The sequence below is a fragment of the Bos taurus genome, chromosome 26 (genome assembly GCF_002263795.3).
Source record: "Bos taurus isolate L1 Dominette 01449 registration number 42190680 breed Hereford chromosome 26, ARS-UCD2.0, whole genome shotgun sequence".
Lineage (NCBI taxonomy): Eukaryota > Metazoa > Chordata > Mammalia > Artiodactyla > Bovidae > Bos > Bos taurus.
Window position 1 is genome coordinate 17743491 of NC_037353.1, and position 17813 is coordinate 17761303.

At 44.3% G+C, this 17813-nt stretch overlaps 1 protein-coding gene across 3 annotated transcripts in view; it reads right to left on the reverse strand.

Moving 5' to 3' along the window:
- TLL2 (tolloid like 2) overlaps positions 1 to 17813 on the reverse strand; it is a 144545-nt gene that overhangs the window by 41796 nt on the left and 84936 nt on the right. For all 3 annotated transcript variants that reach the window (XM_002698408.6, XM_059882003.1, XM_059882004.1), the window contains exons 6-9: positions 12669 to 12847; positions 11593 to 11698; positions 2987 to 3111; positions 278 to 393 (exon numbers count right to left, since the gene is read on the reverse strand). In XM_002698408.6, coding sequence (XP_002698454.2) covers positions 278 to 393; positions 2987 to 3111; positions 11593 to 11698; positions 12669 to 12847 — 526 coding nt within the window. The remainder of the gene's footprint in view (positions 1 to 277; positions 394 to 2986; positions 3112 to 11592; positions 11699 to 12668; positions 12848 to 17813) is intronic.

Here is a 17813-nt window from a genome sequence, read left to right on the forward strand (position 1 = left end):
CTACTTTGTTTGACCAGACGTCAGCTTGAGTTAGAACTCCAGTGGACATGTAGTACATAGGCCTCCATTTGTATGGGCGGGGCGGGACGGAGGGGGCAGGGGGGAAAGTCCAGAAATCATGAACGTTCAGCAAGCTTGCCCAGTAACTGGCACATAGTAGGTGCTCATAACATAACATAACAGATACCATTACTACTATGAATAATAACATTAATTCCTCATGCCTCGCCCAACTCAAAGAATGCAACGTCATTTCCCGAGGTGGTTTCATACCTACCTTTTCCCCTGGAGTGACTGATATCCTCCAGACACAGTGGGAGTAAGAAGGGTAGCCGTTCGGGAAACCAGGTGCAGAAAAGTTCCCCATCGTGTCCTGCAGGGTCTCCCCACATGCTGCACAAGCAAAACAACACACGTGATTCAGGCATGTGCACACGCTTCCCGCCCATGGACAGGGCTGCTAAGCAAATTCACTGTTAACCAGCCAAAGCCCCAGGAACACCTTGCTGAAAAGCATGGCAGGCAGATTGACATTTTTCTGACCAATAAAAGCAAAAACTAGGCCTGGGTGCCAAAAAGTAACACCCTAAGTGTTTCCCCTGAGGCTCTCAGGATTGAGCACAGCCTAGAGCTGGCTTTGAATTCAGCTCTCCAACTGGCTGTTGGGTGGTGGGCACATGTCCCAGCTTTGCTGGGCCTCAGTTTTCTTTATCTGTGAAATGGGTGGGACCTGCTTAGAGGGTTAATGAAACCATCTGCTTTACATGAAACAGCCCAGCACAGTGCTTGACATACCATGAGTACTCCCTGCATAACAGCCATTATAATTACTGCTAATAACATCTGTGGCAGAGAGAATATGAAAGGGCAAGCATGCGGAGCAAAAAGAAAGAGAAAACAAAATACTTTGCAATGTACATCAGCTGTTAAGTGAGATCTTGTCTCTTCTTTTTCTGCTACCCACCTCTGAAAGAGCATGGAATAGTCAAGAAAAGGAAGGAAAATGACCAGCGGGACAGGAAGCTGGCTCATTCTACAGTGGGATATTCTTCCCTTGAATGTTTGAGGGTTGCCTGGAGTCTGGAACCTAGTCCTATGCATGTGAGCAGTATTTCCCCTAATCTGTTCTCAAAAGAAACAATGTCTGTAGGCATAAACTTGGAAGCTGTGGGGTTCATATCCCTTCACCTCGAGGGATTCTGAACTCAAAGACAAGAGCGTTGGTTTGCTGAGCGCCCCTCGACTCGTGGGGCCACCTCCAAAGTGTGGGACACATACTTCCTTACGCTTCTTTTCCTCCACTCAACGCGGCCTCTGCGTGGCAACCACCTTTGCTTTCAGTGACTGCTTGAAACTACTTGAAGATGCAGTTTGGGGAGCTGCAGGAAGGGATGGCTGGAGAACGGCCCATCCTTGACCTCAGGAAATCCTGGATATCGGGGCTCCGATATCATGTTACTGAACAACTGCCAGGCATCGTGAGGATTACGCCCAGCAGTCAACACCCCCGAGGGCTCTGTGGAAATTATTTTAGAATAATCATCAACATTCTGCAGGGACAGACACATTACTGTATGGCTCCATGGTATTTACCAGCTGCTTCCAATCCTTCGGGGGGAAGTAAGAGGCATACATATATACATTATAACTAAATAAATACTGAGGCATTTCCCAGAGAATGCTATAAGATTTCTCTTTCAATGCAGCAGGGTTATATGATACACGTGTCCTGTAATTCAGCCCTAACACACCCCCAGACGACTAATAGCTGGATGGACACATTTCCTAGAGTTTCATGATGGAGCAGTCCCACACGGTCCTCTGCACACAAGCTGGGGCAGCCAGAGGGCTTTCCTGGGCAGGTTCAGGACACAGATGGTCGGGAAGTGGGTTGTAGGAGGAAGCGAGTCTCCCAGAACGGTGGCCTGGGAGGGGAGCAGCGCCAGCACGGCCGTCCTACGGGGACCGAGCTCGGTTGTGGCTTTATGAGTAAGTGCATCCTGCCGGCAGTGTGGTTAAAAAAAAAAGTGATAGGCCAATTTTCTAAGATTGCCCCTATATCAAATATTCTGTCCTATGATCATATGCAGGTCTGGTCTAAGAGTTTGGAAAAGATAACCAGACCTTTTGGGAGTGGAATTTCCTTTTTCCTCTCCAAGCCACCAAACTGCCTTTTCTCCTATCCCTGGTGAAAACGTGCCTGCTGTAAAGTAGTACTTTCCACTGAAGCTCAGCAACTTAAAGGGACTGACGTGAGTTTCTCCTAGGGTGGCAAGCGGGTGGGGGGGCGGGAGGTGATGATGCTGAAGCCGATGAGATGGAAGCAAAGAGGGCAAACTCAAGGGGCGGGGCTTCTGAACGGGAAGAGAAACAGACATCTGCTGGGATCCAGTGTCCTGTCCAGCCTCCAAGGGCAGAATATTGGCCACTGTCCAGCACCTTGGATGGTTAGGAGAGCCCGAGATCACAGAAGTGACTTCATTTACCGCACGGAGATACCCTCTGCCTTCCAGTGTTTGGGAAGCTGGCTTCCACCCTTCCAAAAACATGCTCCCTCACTCTGCCTTTCTACAAAACCCTGGGTTATTGTTTTATTAAACCCACCTCCCCTACTCCCTTAGCAAGGAGAGCACTTTCCCCCTGTGGCACGCACACCATGTTGGACCCCCATTCACTGTCGTTCCACTACGACTTCTTCCTCTTCTGACCATCAGGGCTTTGCCAGAGAGTTCCAAAGCTTCCCACAAGTTAAGTTGTGGCCTCTAAGAGCCACCATCTGCTTCATTGCCTGCAACCACTCCACCAGTTGGACTTTCCGCACTGTCTACCACCTCCTACCAGCAGCACACTGGGAATGACAGCTGCCCAGGGAGAGACTCTTCACACTCCCCGAGGTGTCTTCCCAGCCCCAGGGATGCTGGCAAACAGTGGTTGAGAGGTCTCTGTGGTGCTCCGGAGGCCCTGGAACCCAGTGATTGACAGTTACCTGGGCATTTGTACAGCTTCCTGGCTTGAGCTATGTCTCCCTGACTGAGCCGCACGCGCTGGCCGATGGTTGGCCTGACACCGTTGTCATCTCGTCGGGGGAGGATGGTGTCCAAGAAAACTCCTCTACAGGAAGAAAGGAGAGAGGGAGAAAGGAGAATGAAAAGTCAAGGCTGCCAGGCTGTCCGTGTGGGGGTTTAGAGTCTTCCTGTCCTTGTCCACACCCCATGCACATTCCTACCCCCTGGCCTGCCCACCCCTGGTGGTGTGACTCACGGGGCTGCCTTGCCTGGCGCTGGCATGTTAGCATTCCATTTCCTCAGCTGCCAGCTCCCTTTCCAATGGGAAAATGACTCTGCCAAGTTTAAAAATATGCCCTAGCCCAGTGGCCCTGAGGGCTTCCTTACCGAAGTGTCCTGAGCATCTCCACATATTCCCGGACAGGTCCAGGCCCCAGGGTCCCCCAGCCCACCCCCACTGCACAGTTGCATGGAGCACCATTCAGAGATGACTGTGTGAGTGGCGCCCTCTGGAGTTGTGCAACAGGCAGCTCCCAATGTGGATAGGTCTTGGAGAGGCTCCAGAGAGAGCTTGGGAACCAGTACAGTGAGAGGTTCTCAGGGAGGGGCTGGTCAGCAAGAGCTGGTTGACGGGTTGGTGAAAGAAGGCGTTCAGGGTTTGGGGGCCTTGCTGGCAGGAGGGATAATCAGATGGAAAATGGGCTGAATACAGAGGACAGGAGGTAGTCAAGAGAGCTCTGGCCTAGAGACCTCTGTCTAAGGCCTGACTGCCACCTGGTGAGCTCAGACTAGTCCCTTCCCTCTCTGAGCCTCAGTTCGCCCTTCTGGATGGTGAGAGGTTGGTTTAGATGGTCGTGGCAGCCTCTTTGAACTTAACCATCTCGCTCTGCTCCAGTGGGAATGAAATCAAGAGGAGCAAAGCAGACAAAAGCCCACTAGGCTGCCTGGCTGACACTGGCTCTCTCCACATCTCCCAGTCATGGGCGTGGTTAACCCCTTGCCTGACCCTCCCACTCTGCTTCCAGACCCTGATCAGGGACCTCTCCTGGAGGGCAGGGCCTTCTCCAGTTACCACCCTGTTCCTTTCCATCCCTTCTTAACCAAAAATCTGGAAAGAATCATCACCATACTAAGTCCGGCTGCCTACTGCTCCTTTAGTCCTCAATCCAATTGTGGTCTGACTACCCCAGCAATGGTCACCAGTCACCAGCCAGTGACCAAACAAGTTGGGTGAACCCTTGTCAATGCTCAGCGGCTCTCTCTGCGGCATGGTCACCTTTGCCGGGCCCTCCCCTCTCGGACTCTCCTCTCCCTGGTTCCCCAGACACAGCTCTCTCAAGTTAGGATCTATTTCTCCTGCCTCCTGGAAATGCTATTTCTAGAATTCTGCCCTCTCCTTCTTCTCTCCTCTCTACTGCTCCGCTCCACCTGCTCTCTGGGTTTTAACCAACACCTATAGTGTTAGTCGCTCAGTCATGTCTGACTTTTTGCAACTCCATGGATTGTAGTCCACCAGTCTCTGTCCATGGAATTTTCCAGGCAAGAATACTGGAGTGGGTTGCCATTTCTTTTTTCCAGGGGATCTTCCCGACCCAGGGATCGAACCCAGGTCTCTCACAACACAGGCAGATTCTTTACTGTCTAAGCCACCAGGGAACACCTATAGGCTGACAGCTAATTCTCTGATTCCAGCTCTAGAACCATCTGCTAAGAGACACGTCTAGTGACCCCTCCACTGCACTGTCCTATGGAGTTCTTAAATCCAATTCATTCAAAACCTAATGCACTCCATTTTTCTGCTCTTTCCATGAACCTGAGACTGAATTTGAAGGTGCCCTTGGCTTTGTCTTCTCCTTTTCACTCCCTTGTTGAAACCAGGAACCAGGGCCTGTCTGTAGCACCCTTTATCCATCCCTTGAATCTATGCCGTCCTCCTCATTCCAGACTACTGCCTTAGCTATCAGCATTCCCTTCCTCAACTTTTTCCAGTAGTCACCCCACTGTAGGCTCAGCCACTCTTCTCTCCCCACCCAGTGCAGCAATGTGATCATCCTGAATATAAGGGCATGCATGTGCCTGCTCCGCTTGGAGGCCTTCACCCACTTCCAACCATCACCTGAAGCTCCAGACCCAGGGCTCACTGGCTTCAGCCTTCCTCTCCTGACTCTTCCACCTTTACCATAAACAACTTCATCCTCCTTCTTGCCCCAAACATGCCCTTAAGCAAGCTGTCCTCTGCCAAGGCTGCCCACCACCCATCTTCTTGACCACTACCAAACTCTTGTTCATATCTTCGAAACTCTGTCAGATGGCTATCCCTTTTAGAAGTTCTGTCCCTCCCATCCTGAGTGAGTCGTTCCCTCCTCTGGGCCTTTCTTGTCTAATTTGATATGATTCTTCTTATCAAACTGTATTATCTTTTGGGATTGATGATAATTATCTTCTGTGCTAAACAGTAAGTTCCTCCAGCAGAGAGACCAGGTCCTTCATCTCTGTCCTCAGGGGAAATATAGCAGAGCAGACCTCAACAAAGGCTTCTTGAATTAAATCCCACAGCCAAGACAGGACACTGGCATCAAAAGGTTTTGCAAAACAGCTATTTAGACTCAAAAGGGAATGCAAAAAATGCTTGTTACCTAGTTATTAGCTGCTCTCTCCTTTCTCTTCTCTCTCACTTTCAAATGTTTCCTTTTCCCTAAGGTCAGCATTACCTTCGAAAATATTTATTAGCCCCTGTTTCTTCCTTTTTGTTTTTGTGTATACTTCCTTTTTTTTCTAAATCAGATTTCAAGCTCCCTTTCTTTTCACTGTGCACCAGATTGTCTGCCGATGTCTGTTTCACGAGCGCTTGCCCCAACATTTCACCACCTGGCCTGTCTCTCACTATTGCTTCGTCTCTGGGTCCTTTAGAGACACTTTTGTGGAATCCCTGGTCTCCCTCACTGACCTCGCCGGTTTCACCAACAGTGAAACCACAAAGGCTGACTACATAAAATTCTAAATCCAATCACCTATGAATCTAAAAGTGGGTGCTTCTGCTCCAATATAAAACGTTTTCACTTGTAGTTGTTGTCTTGATTCCCCTGGAGAAAGACATTTTGCTGCACAAAATGCAGGGCTCTGTATAATCTCTTGGCAACTCAGACTAACTGACACTGTGGAAACTCACACGGTGCAGGCGACTGGGCCAGCAGCCTGCTGTGAGGGCAGTGTGCGCTCACACACGCTGTCCATTCATGGGAACTGCCTACGTGCCAGGACCTGGCTGAACCCTTTAAACGCACCATCTCATTTAATCATCGTAACACCCGAAGAAGCAGGTGCTGTTGTTATGCGGGGTCCTCTCTACAGGTGAGAATACCAACCTGCAGAGCCTCAGAGACTCACCCGAGTATAAAGCTAGTGATGAGGAGCCAACCCTGGACCCGAACGCAGGCAGGCCTGGACACCCCTCCTGACATCGTCCTCTCTCCAGCCAGTGTTTCCCACCACCCAAGAAACAGATCTTAAAGTGCGTTAGATGCCCGATAAAGTTAGGAAGTGTGGAGACTTCAAAAACCAAAGCAGCAGGAACAACCACGGCTCACAGTCAGATGGCTCTGCAGGCTGAGGGCCCCTTCCCACCTCCCCCCAAGCACATCCTGGGGCGGGCAGCACTGCGGTGGGCTCCGGAAGATGTTTACCACAAGAGACGTCCCTGTGTAAACTGCTGCAGTCACATCCCCCCTTTTATGTAGGACAACCCTTAGCATTGACACTCTGCTAAACTAAGAACAGCTTTGGCAGATGCCCTTAGGGTATAAAACTGTCAGCTCAGAGTTCTCCAAACAAAGACGCTCCTGTACCAGAGAACTGTCTCCTCATCTCCTGGACTCTTGCCCACGAAAACCTCCAAAGATATCACTCCCCACAGCCTCGGTCCAACCAAGGGGAGGAGGCAAGAACTGCAATAAACTAGAGGGAATGAAGTTGGAAGCAGACAGCTCAGTTGTAAAGACACACGAAGACTGAGTTTCCCAACAGCAAGAATAGCATTTGTCCCAGAGATGAGCGAATGTTCTGTAGGCATTTTCTGCTCTTTGGCAGAATCAAAGATGATAGGCAGGCTAGATCCAGGGGACACCTGACCAAGAGTAATGACAGAGGGTTAAGAAGCAGGGGGTGGGGAATTTAACAAAAAGTAGACCAGGAAAGACCCCTAATTAAAGACTCCATTGATAAATATCCCCATTGAACAAAGTAGTTTTCTGAAAATCCATAAAGAAAATTAGCATAGAAGACACAGCAACAAAATAGATTTGCTGGGACCATTCTCAGTTCTGGGGCAGGGTGTGAAGGTAACTACGGTGGATTGTTAAAATAATAAATTGTGCCTCCTAACAGCCATATCTCTTGGCAGTGTGAAGTTGCAAGTACTCCCATTAGGAGTAGGATGTCTTTCATCATCACTTGAATCCGGGCTAGACTTGTGCCTTGCTCTGGTCAATAAAATGTGACAGAGGTAATGTCATGCACATTCTAAAGCCTGGGTCTTGGGAGTTTTAATGGTTATTTCTGTGGCAGCAATCCCAGGCAAGCCCAGCAAGGAATGAATCAGGATGACCCACACAGTGTCATAAAAAAAAATAAGCTGTTATAAACTGCCAAGTTTGGGGGTAGATGGTGCTGTGACAGGGTTTCCCAGGTGGCACTAGTGGTAAAGAACCTGTCTGCCAGTGCAGAAGAAGGAAGAGACTTGGGTTCAGTCCCTGGGTTGGGAAGAGTCCCGGAGGAGGGCATGGCAACTCACTCCAATATTCTTGCCTGAAGCCATGGACAGAGAAGCCTGGCAGGCTACGGTGCATAGGTTTGCAAAAAGTTGGACACAACTGAAGGGACTTAGCATGCACGCAAGGCACAGTGACAATAGGTAACATCATGGTAACAGGAGGGGTGGGCTTCCCTGCTGGGTTAGAAATAACAAAAAAAAGACAGAATTTTTTTTTCTGAAAAGACAAGAAAAGAAATGTTGGTGCCAGAAGAGAAGATTTGTCTGCATTCTTGCCATGGGCTCTAGTTACAGAACTTTGCATAGTAACTGGTACATTGCAGGCATGGGGAAGGCAACTAAGCTTCTACAACCCATTAGTAGTAATCTATCTGAAATTTCCTACATAATAGAAACGTGTAGATTCTTCTTAATGAAGTGACTGCGGTATCTGTATATGGGAAGAATTGTAGTGAGATGATGGACATTTATTCCCTCACCTAGTCCCCAGCACTACAGATTTCCTGTCTCCTTGGACTCATTCATTAATTTGTTCATTTGACAAATATTTATTGAACTCTGTGTCAGGCACTGTCTTGAGTGCTGGGGAGTAGAAGAGAACGAGGTGGTCTCTATCCATAAAGACCTCAGTTCAGTGAGGGAGAGAGGAATACAACAGATAAATATTTTTTTGATGTGGATTATTTTGAAAGTCTTTATTGAATTTGTTTTGATGCTGTTTCTGTTTTATGCTTTGGTTTTCTCGCCATGAGGCATGTGGGATCCTTGTTTCCCACCAAGGATCAAATCTGCACCTTCTGTATTGGAAGGTGAAGTCTTAACCAGTGGACCACCAGGGAAGTCCCAACAAATAATAATAAATTTATATGAATAATTAATAGATAAGTTATAAAGCAATATGAAGAGTTTTGGCATCTATAAAAACAAGACCCAAGGTACAAAGACATGGAACAATGGATTGGTTCCAAATTGGGAAAGGAGAAAATCAAGGCTGTATATTGTCACCCTGCTTGTTTAACTTATATGCAGAGTACATCATGTGAAATGCTGGGCTGGATAAAGCACAAGCTGGAATCAAGATTGCCAGAATAAATACCAATAACCTCAGACATGCAGATGACACCACCCTTATGGCAGAAAGTGAAGAAGAACTAAAGAACCTCTTGATGAAAGTGAAAGAGGAGAGTGAAACAGCTGGCTTAAAACTCAACATTCAAAAACTGAAGATCATGGCATCCAGTCCCATCATTTCATGGCAATAGATGGGGAAACAATGGAAACAGTGAGATATTTTATTTTTGGGGGGCTCCAAAATCACTGCAGATGGTGACCACAGCCATGAAATTAAAAGACACTTGCTTCTTGGAAGAAAAGCTATGACCAACCTAGACAGTGTATTAAAAGGTAGAGACATTACTTTGCCAACAAAGGTCCATCTAGTCAAAGCAATCATTTTTCCAGTAGTCATGTATGGATGTGAGAGTTGAACCATAAAGAAAGCTGAATGCCGAAGAACTGATGCTTTTGAACTGTGGTGTTGGAGAAGACTCTTGCGAGTCCCTTGGACTGCAAGAAGAACAAACCAGTCAATCTTAAAGGAAATCAACCCTGAAGATTCATGGGAAGGACTGATGCTGAAGCTTCAATACTTTGGCCACCTGATGCCAAGAGCTGACTCGTTGGAAAAGACCCTGATGCTGGGGAAGATTGAAGGCAGGAGGAGAAAGGCATACAGAGGACAAGATGGATGGATGGGATCACTGACTCAATGGACATGAGTTTGAGCAAGCTCCAGGAGATGGTGAAGGACAGGGAAGCCTAGCATGCTTCAGTCCATGGGGCCGCAAAGAGTAGGACATGACTGAGCAATCAACAATAAGGTACAAGCTTCTCACTTGGACCAACTTGACCTTGATTCCCTGAAAAAATCAATACTTTGACTCCACTTAGCAACCCCCAGAGCTAATGAGGTGCAAGTTGGCTATTCCCTGCACCACTTCCCAACCCTGTGAGTCGGTCCCACCCCCACATCCAAGCATCCCACCTCCAACATCTGCAGAGGGGGCACTCATCCTGCCTCTCAGACCCCCAGGTTAGGTCCTTCAGTCTCCATTTCCCAATGTGGAAGAGGAAGCCTCAGATTCCCATATGGCAATGTGTGAGATCAGTGTGTCAATCCTTCACCCATTCTGGTTAATAAACTACAACATGAAATGTTAGAGCTGGAAGGGCTCAGAAAACATCTGCTCCAACTCTCTCATGAGGGAACTGAGGCCCAGGAAGGTGGAGATCTGATCCCACACAAAGCTGCCCCTAATTACTATCTATACCTCCTTCAACAGCAAGGTGCATGGGTGAACGAGGGCTAGAATTCAGCCTTCGACTCTCAGGTCAGTGGTCTCTTCATTACATCATATTGCCTTTTGTATCTTCTGATAAAGAGCCAGAAGAAGAGTAAAGAGAACTGGGTAGGTCACTCCCATCCCAGGTGTTCCAAGATGCTGACAAACTCCACCCATTAAAGCACTGGAGAGCTCCTGCCTGAGTGCAGGATGCCGATCATAACTAACTCAGTTGTGTGGCCAGAGGACCAGTGCCCCTTGGAACTTGGGATGCTGAGATGTAGAGGACGTCACCCATGGTAGTATTACCTTATCGACAGGATAGTTTCAGAAGCTGTACCCAAGGGCCAAGCAGCCTGGGTAAACAGTGTCCTTTCCACTCCCAAGATCTGTGTGTCTCTTGAACCAATGGTTTCCTTTGATCTTGATGGACATAGAGACTCATGAAATGAACTGTTTCCCTCTTTGCTATGACCTGCTAGGAAGCACGGGGCAGGATTTGCTGCCAACCCTAACAAAGGGTACATGACTTTGTGGCATATATTCTGAATACCAAATAGATTCCAAGCTTCAACTTAGCTGTCTACCCTTATTTTTTCCCTCTTCACATCTCCGAGTCTCCTCATGTAATTTTTTTTTCTTGTCTATATTGGGAATCACCTTAAATCTTATTTAATGATTCAATAAATAAATAAAAAGCTGATTTTAGGCTGAAACTAGGGGGAAAAAATGCCAAGAGAGAAAAATAACTCGAGTGGAAAGATCTACAAAACTGGGATAAGCAGTGAAACACTTCTCTATACAAAATACTTACATGATAAGGGTAAAGTAATACGGTAATACAGAAGCAAGGGTAATATGCAAAATACTTAATACTGGGCCCAGCACAGCCTGAGCTCATCAAAACCGATCTTGCTGAGGCCAGCCATAAATAACTGGCCTGCCCAGGCTTGAGGACACCAGCTACCATCACGTGTGGCCAGCAGGCAGGAGACCTGGATTTTTGTTCTCATTCCAACCTCCGCTACCTGTGAGCCCCCCAACTGGCTAGAGCCCCACTTTCTTCTAAAATGAACCCCTGATTTACCACCTTCCCAACTCTGACACGGTCTAGCTTCCAATAAACCACGCCTCTTCTAGGAGACCTGGTTGGATGTACTTTAGAAGAGGAAATTTTATACAGAGCCTCTAAGTTATGATTCCAGCCAACCCCTCAATAATTTCCCTTTTCCAGTTTGCTGCTTGTGACATGAGCGCATGATGAAACGCCAGCTTCACTATGGGATTCAATCTTATTAGCAGGAACCTGATTAGATTATATTTCACTGCAGCCCAGAGGCCACCGTATTTCAAGGACAGACATGCCAACTGTGCTAGGAACATGCAGAGACCTGCTCTCCGCAGACCTCCTGGAATCCGACCCCCGCCTGCGGCAGGCACAGTACAACACAGATGAGGCGTAACCATAGATTCCGACCTTGAGAAGGTGTTCCGGGCGTAGTGCATGATGCTGTCAAAGTCGTACATCTCTCCCAGAGAGCTCACTTCCCCAGCTTCCATTTTTAAGAAATTATACTCCTGACCTGTGACACAACACTCTGTTAACGTCTTTGAAAACCAAGGCAGGCACCTGAAAGGAGGCAGAGGAGGGGAGAAGGAGGGCCCATAGCGACTTCTGAGAGCTCTGTCAGTCAGTCAAACGACAGGCTTGGTGGTGGTTCTTCTTGTTGTTTTTGACAGATTAGAAATTTGAAACTTAGAACAGCTCTATGTGCTCCCAACCCCACCACCCAACACCCTTCCCAAAATGCCTCTCAAAATTAAAGTAAGTTAATAGGTTAGTTATGGGAAAAAATTGCCTTTAAATCTCTAGTCTTGTTATTGAAGGAACAAAGAAAAGAAATCCAATATTTAGGTTCAATCTCAAATTCACTATTCAGACTCTTGAAAGCATTTTTAAGGCAAATATATTATTCAATCAGTGACTTTCATGTTCATTATGAATTTCTGTATAAAACTGCTTAACACGGGGAGGTATTTTTAAGAAATCTAGACACTTTATCTGCCTTGGGATAGGCAGAAATACTGTTTTTCATGTACTTGTGTCCTAATTATATTTCAGTTTCAAAAATATGTGTTGCCTACATCAGCAAAAATGAGTCTTCGAAAAGCAACTGGGAGAATTCTTTTTTTGGATGAGTAGCTTTGATGCTGCAACAGTGTTCTGGTCGATTCTGTTCCTGTTAGGAAATGGAGTTGGATTTCACTGTCCTTTACAACATGGAATCATTTTGCTTCTGCTCTAACCTGAAAGCTCTAGCAGATGACCTCCCAAGAAGGACCACGCATGGATGAAGGACAAAGTACTGGTGACAAAGGCCTCCATACTTACAAATGAGTGTCGGTCTGCCCCTAGCAACCCCTCTCTTTCCTCCCTCCTGACCCCATGATGCTACCTGCCTGACCCCCAGCAACCCCTCTCTTTCCTCCCTCCTGACCCCATGATGCTACCTGCCTGACCGCTGGCTTCTAGGCTCCATACAGACTCCTTACCTGGCTGGATGTTTTCTCTGATGATGGTTACATGCTGGTCTCTGTCTGGCCGGGTGTGTTCATGCCAGAACCCAACCACATGGCCCAGCTCGTGGGCCACAATGCCAAACTTGTCACAGTTTTTTCCAATGGATATGGCCTGTGGGCCTCCACCTCGGCGCCCAACATAGGAACAACAGCTGGACAATTGCAGAAATACCCAGGTCAGCAGATCAGGGAATGAAGCTTGAAAACAATCTCATTGTCCAACTTCCCTCCCAAGGCAGGAATTCCCTCCAAAAATGGCTCTTGACCTTTTTGGTGGCCTGGAGAATCCTTAGAAAGATACAGCCTCTCCTCCAGGAAAAAAGTACATACCTTCCCCCACCCTTTTACCCCTAAGTCTCTGATGACAAGGAAGAGACAAAGGAAGGAGCCCCTGAGTTTCTGTAAAGCATGAGTCTTTTTGCTATTATCAGAGGAGCCTTAGAGATGACTTCCCTTCTGGGCACAATTATTTTTTAAAATATATATTCATTGTACCTAATATAGAAAGCTGTAAAAAGTAAATTAAAATGGCCCATAATCCCACCACTCAGATGACTTCTATAAAATGTTTTAAAAATACATGCCCATGTCACAAAAGATTTAAGTACAGTATTAAGGTTCCAAAGATAACTATTGTTGACAGCTTCTTGAATTCTAGTCCAAAAAATGTAATACATCTGTATATACACATATAATTTTAATTACAAAATACATCATGTACATTGTCCTTCATCTTGCCTGTTTTCCTCCTTAATTCATAGATATTTTCATAACAGTAAATGTTCACCTAATTTTTTTCAAAGCGACATAGTATTAAAATTTATTTAATCAGTCTCTTACTAACACACATTTAGACTGACTTCAGTTTTTTCTATTGAACCGAAGCCTCAGGAAAGAGGGAGACAAACAACAAAATACAAAACAAAGAAACCGTTGAGGTCTTTCTTACTTGCCTTTGGTAGGGTAAATTCCAAGCAATGGGATAAATGGATAAAAGGATATGTGCATTTGATATTTTGATAGATACTACCAATTGCAATCCCAAAATGTTGTGTCTTTTTATATGTCCATTAATAGTATGTTAAGTAGCCCTATTTCCCCACAACCGGGCCAGCCCTGCTTTTGCCAAACTACTTTTGCCGATTTGATAGATGAAAAGTGGTATTTCACTGAAGTCGGATAGTTTTCCATGTTTTATGTGATATTTATATTTTTTCTTTTCAACTATGAGATCACATGTTCCCCCATTTGGGGAGCGGGGAGGGTTGTCCATCTTTTTATTACTGATTTGGTAAGAACCAGTCCATTCTGAAGGAGATCAGCCCCGGGATTTCTTTGGAAGGAATGATGCTAAAGCTGAAACTCCAGTACTTTGGCCACCTCATGCGAAGAGTTGACTCATTGGAAAAGACTCTGATGTTGGGAGGGATTGGGGGCAGGAGGAAAAGGGGACGACAGAGGATGAGATGGCTGGATGGCATCACCGACTCGATGGATGTGAGTTTGAATGAACTCCGGGAGTTGGTGATGGACAGGGAGGCCTGGCGTGCTGTGATTCATGGGGTCGCAAAGAGTCGGACGTGACTGAGCGACTGAACTGAACTGAACTGAACTGAAGAACCTTTTGAAAATTAGGGGATTAAATCTTTGACTATTAAATGCATTACAAATGTTTTTCTCCCTTTGTTATTTCTGTTTTAGCCGTATAAAGGTTTAAAATTTTAATGCGATGTCTTTATTTTCGTATGTGTTATTTAGAAAGGCCATCTACACTGCAAGATTATAATTAATATGCAATCTTGCTTCTTTCTAGTACATTTCACATTTCTTTTTCTTTTTTCTTTTAAAAATCCTTACATCTTTGGACTTCCCTGGTGGCTCAGTAGTAAAGAATCAGGAGCCCTGGATTCAGTGCCTGGTCTGGGAAGATCCCACATGCCGTGGAGCAACTAAGCCTGTGCGCCACAACTACTGAGCTTGTGCTGTAGAGAGTGAGAGCTGTGGCTACTGAGCCTATGTGCCTAGAGCCGGTGCTCGGCAACCAGAGGAGCCACTGCAACGAGGAGCCTGTGCACCGCAACTAGAGAGCAGCCCCTGCTTGCTGCAACCAAGAAAAGGCTGCACAGCAATGGAGACCCAGCAAAGCCAAAAACAAATACATAAGTAAAATGTTTAAAATGCCTACATCTTTGATCTGGCCAAAATCATTTTTGGTATGTGAAGTGTGGTAGTATCCCAGCTTTATTTTCTTTAAAATGAGCTACTGAATTATTCCAATATTCACATATCCCTGACTAATCCATCTTTCTCTCATTTAAAATGCTACCTAAATTAGTGTATAAACATATTCATTTTAAGCTCTTTTGTTCCATATATCTATTTTTTTCTTGAGTTCCAAATGGTTTTAATTATTATCTTCATTTGCATTTTTAAAATAATTGTATTTATCTATCTTTGGCTCTGCTGGGTCTACGTTGCTGCACGGGCTTCTTTCTAACTGTGGTATGTGGGCTTCTCCTTGTGGTAGCTTGTCTTGTGGTTCCCAGGCTCTAGAGCACAGCTCAATAGTTGTACACTGGCTTAGCTGCTCTGTGGCATGTGGGGTCTTGTCAGGGATCGAACCCATGTCTCCTGCATTGGCAGACAGATTCTTTACCACTGAGCCACCAGGGAAGCCCTTCATTTGCATTTTGATATCACATATGTTGGGACAGAATATCAGACCTCTTCTCCTCCCCTACCTCTGTCCCTATCACTGCTGTTTGTTCTGTTATTTCTACATGAAAAACTCTAATATCATTTGTTCAAGCTCTTAAAATATATGTACATACACACCCACAAATACATATATGAAGTTGCTGTTTAAATCAGAATGGCATGAATTTATAGGTTATTTTAGGAAGTCCTGACATCTTTACTATGTTGGGCATTTCCATACGAGGAAACAGTATGTATTTCCATTTTTACTTCTTTTTTAAAGTTTCCTTAGAATTTTGTTGTTTTCTTCCTATATGGCTGGCATATTTTTGCATTTTTGTTATGGTTTATTCTTAGATATATTATCTACTATGTTTCTACTAAAGTTGTGATGTCCCCCATTATGAAAGTATTACTTTATCAAATTATTTAATTAAGGCAAAAGTTATTTCCTGTTGATTAATTTTGTAGTCAGTTACCTTAACAGAGTCTCCTTTTATTTCTGACAGTTTTCCTATTGATTTTCTGGGTTTTTTCACCACGTGTCACATTAACTTCAAACAATACTTGTTCTTGCCAATATTCATTGTGTTTGTCTTTCTCGTGTCAAATTACATTAGCTAGTATTTCCAGAAAAAAAAAATGAAATAACTATGGTGATCATAAATATCTTTTGTTCCTGATTCTAATAGCAACGCTTCTAGAATTATTATTGATAAACATGATGTGGGCTTTGAGGATATATATATATATATTTGATTTGTGTGTGTTATGTTAATGTGTATATGTGTGTGTGTTAAGTCAAGGATCTATCATGAAGGTATTGAAATGTGCAGATGCCTTTTTAGCATCTATTGAGACACGAATATGGCTTCTCTCCTTTGAGCTATCAATATGTTGAATCATGCAAATAGATTTCTTAATGTTGAACTACTCCTGTATTCCTTAGATAAACCTTTTTGGCAGGCCACTCTTCTATTCTTTTACTGCTGTGTTCTATGTGCCAACATTTTAGTTAGGGTTTTGCATGGCTATTCATAAGTTAGATGAGTTTATAATTTTCTCTTTTTTAGTGCCATCTTTTTCATTTTGAGGTAGCAACACCGTGATAGTTTGTTAAAAGTAAATTGGAAGAATGTGTTTTTCTATGCTCTAAAAAACTTAAATAGTACCAGAATAATCTGTTTCTTGAAGTTTTGAAAGAATTCATCTGTGAAACTCTGGGTTGGTGGTATGGAGGAGAAAGTTTTTCCATCAATTTTCCAGTTTCTTTCAAAGTTACTGGTCTGTGCCAGTCCTTTATATCTACCTTGAAGTCAATCACATCATCCAGGTTTCAACACTTCTTTCCCGAAGAGTTTATACAGCTCTTTTTTATGATGCTGCTGACTCTGTGGTTACGTCTCCCTTTTGCATGCCTGATTTTGTATGTTTCTGCAGTCACCTTTTTGTCTTAGACTAACAAGTAATTAGTTTATCTATAATTTATTGTTTGTTTATTCAAAGAAGTCACTCTCCAATTTATCAGTTCTATAATGTGTTACCTTGTCCATTTTCTTGCTCTCTTGAAGTTTACTTTGTTGTGGTGGAGGGTTTTATGTATTCATTTGTTTTGCTAACTTCTTCAAATTGAATATTTCACTGTCATTCGTAATTCTCAGATTTGTAGCTCTCTTCAATTTTGAACTGTGGGGCTTTTGCTATCTAGATGTCTTATAATTTTAATCCTGATTTCTTTAAAATCTAAGAGTTGTAAAAAAAAAGGGAGGGGAGAGAGGTCTTAACAGGTAATGCAGGAGTATTTATTCTATTTTTGTTGTTGTTATTATGTCCAGTTTCATTGGTTTACAATCAGAGAATATTTTATTTTGGACTTTTAGAATACAATGAGGTGTTCTTAATACTTAGTAAATGAACCATGTCTATAAATGTTTAAGAGGCATTTTTAAAATGTGTTACAGGTTATAGAATCTGGTGGACCCACGGGTTCAACTCTATTAATTACATTTTTTCCAGTCCTCTACAAATCTCTACTTATTTTTTGGTTAACTTGACATTGATCTACTTGGGTTGACAGCAATGAAATAAAATCTTCTGCCGTTGGTATTTCTGTTGATTTCCCCTTGAAACCCTCGGGGCTTGTTTTATGACTCTTAATGCTATGCTATTTTGTGCATAAAGATTTATGACTGTTATATTCTCACCGTAGCTTGTACTCTTTCTCATTATAAAGTGTCTCACTTTTTTTTTTTTTGGCACTTTCTTACTTTAAAAATTAATTGAAGAAACAACAAAAAAGTGTTGTCTACAACTAGAATTGTGATCTCAGCTTTATTTTTGTTAGTATTTGCCCGTATGCCTTCTTACCTTTTACTTTTAAACATTTCTGGATCATTTTCTTCAGTAGTCCTCTCACATATA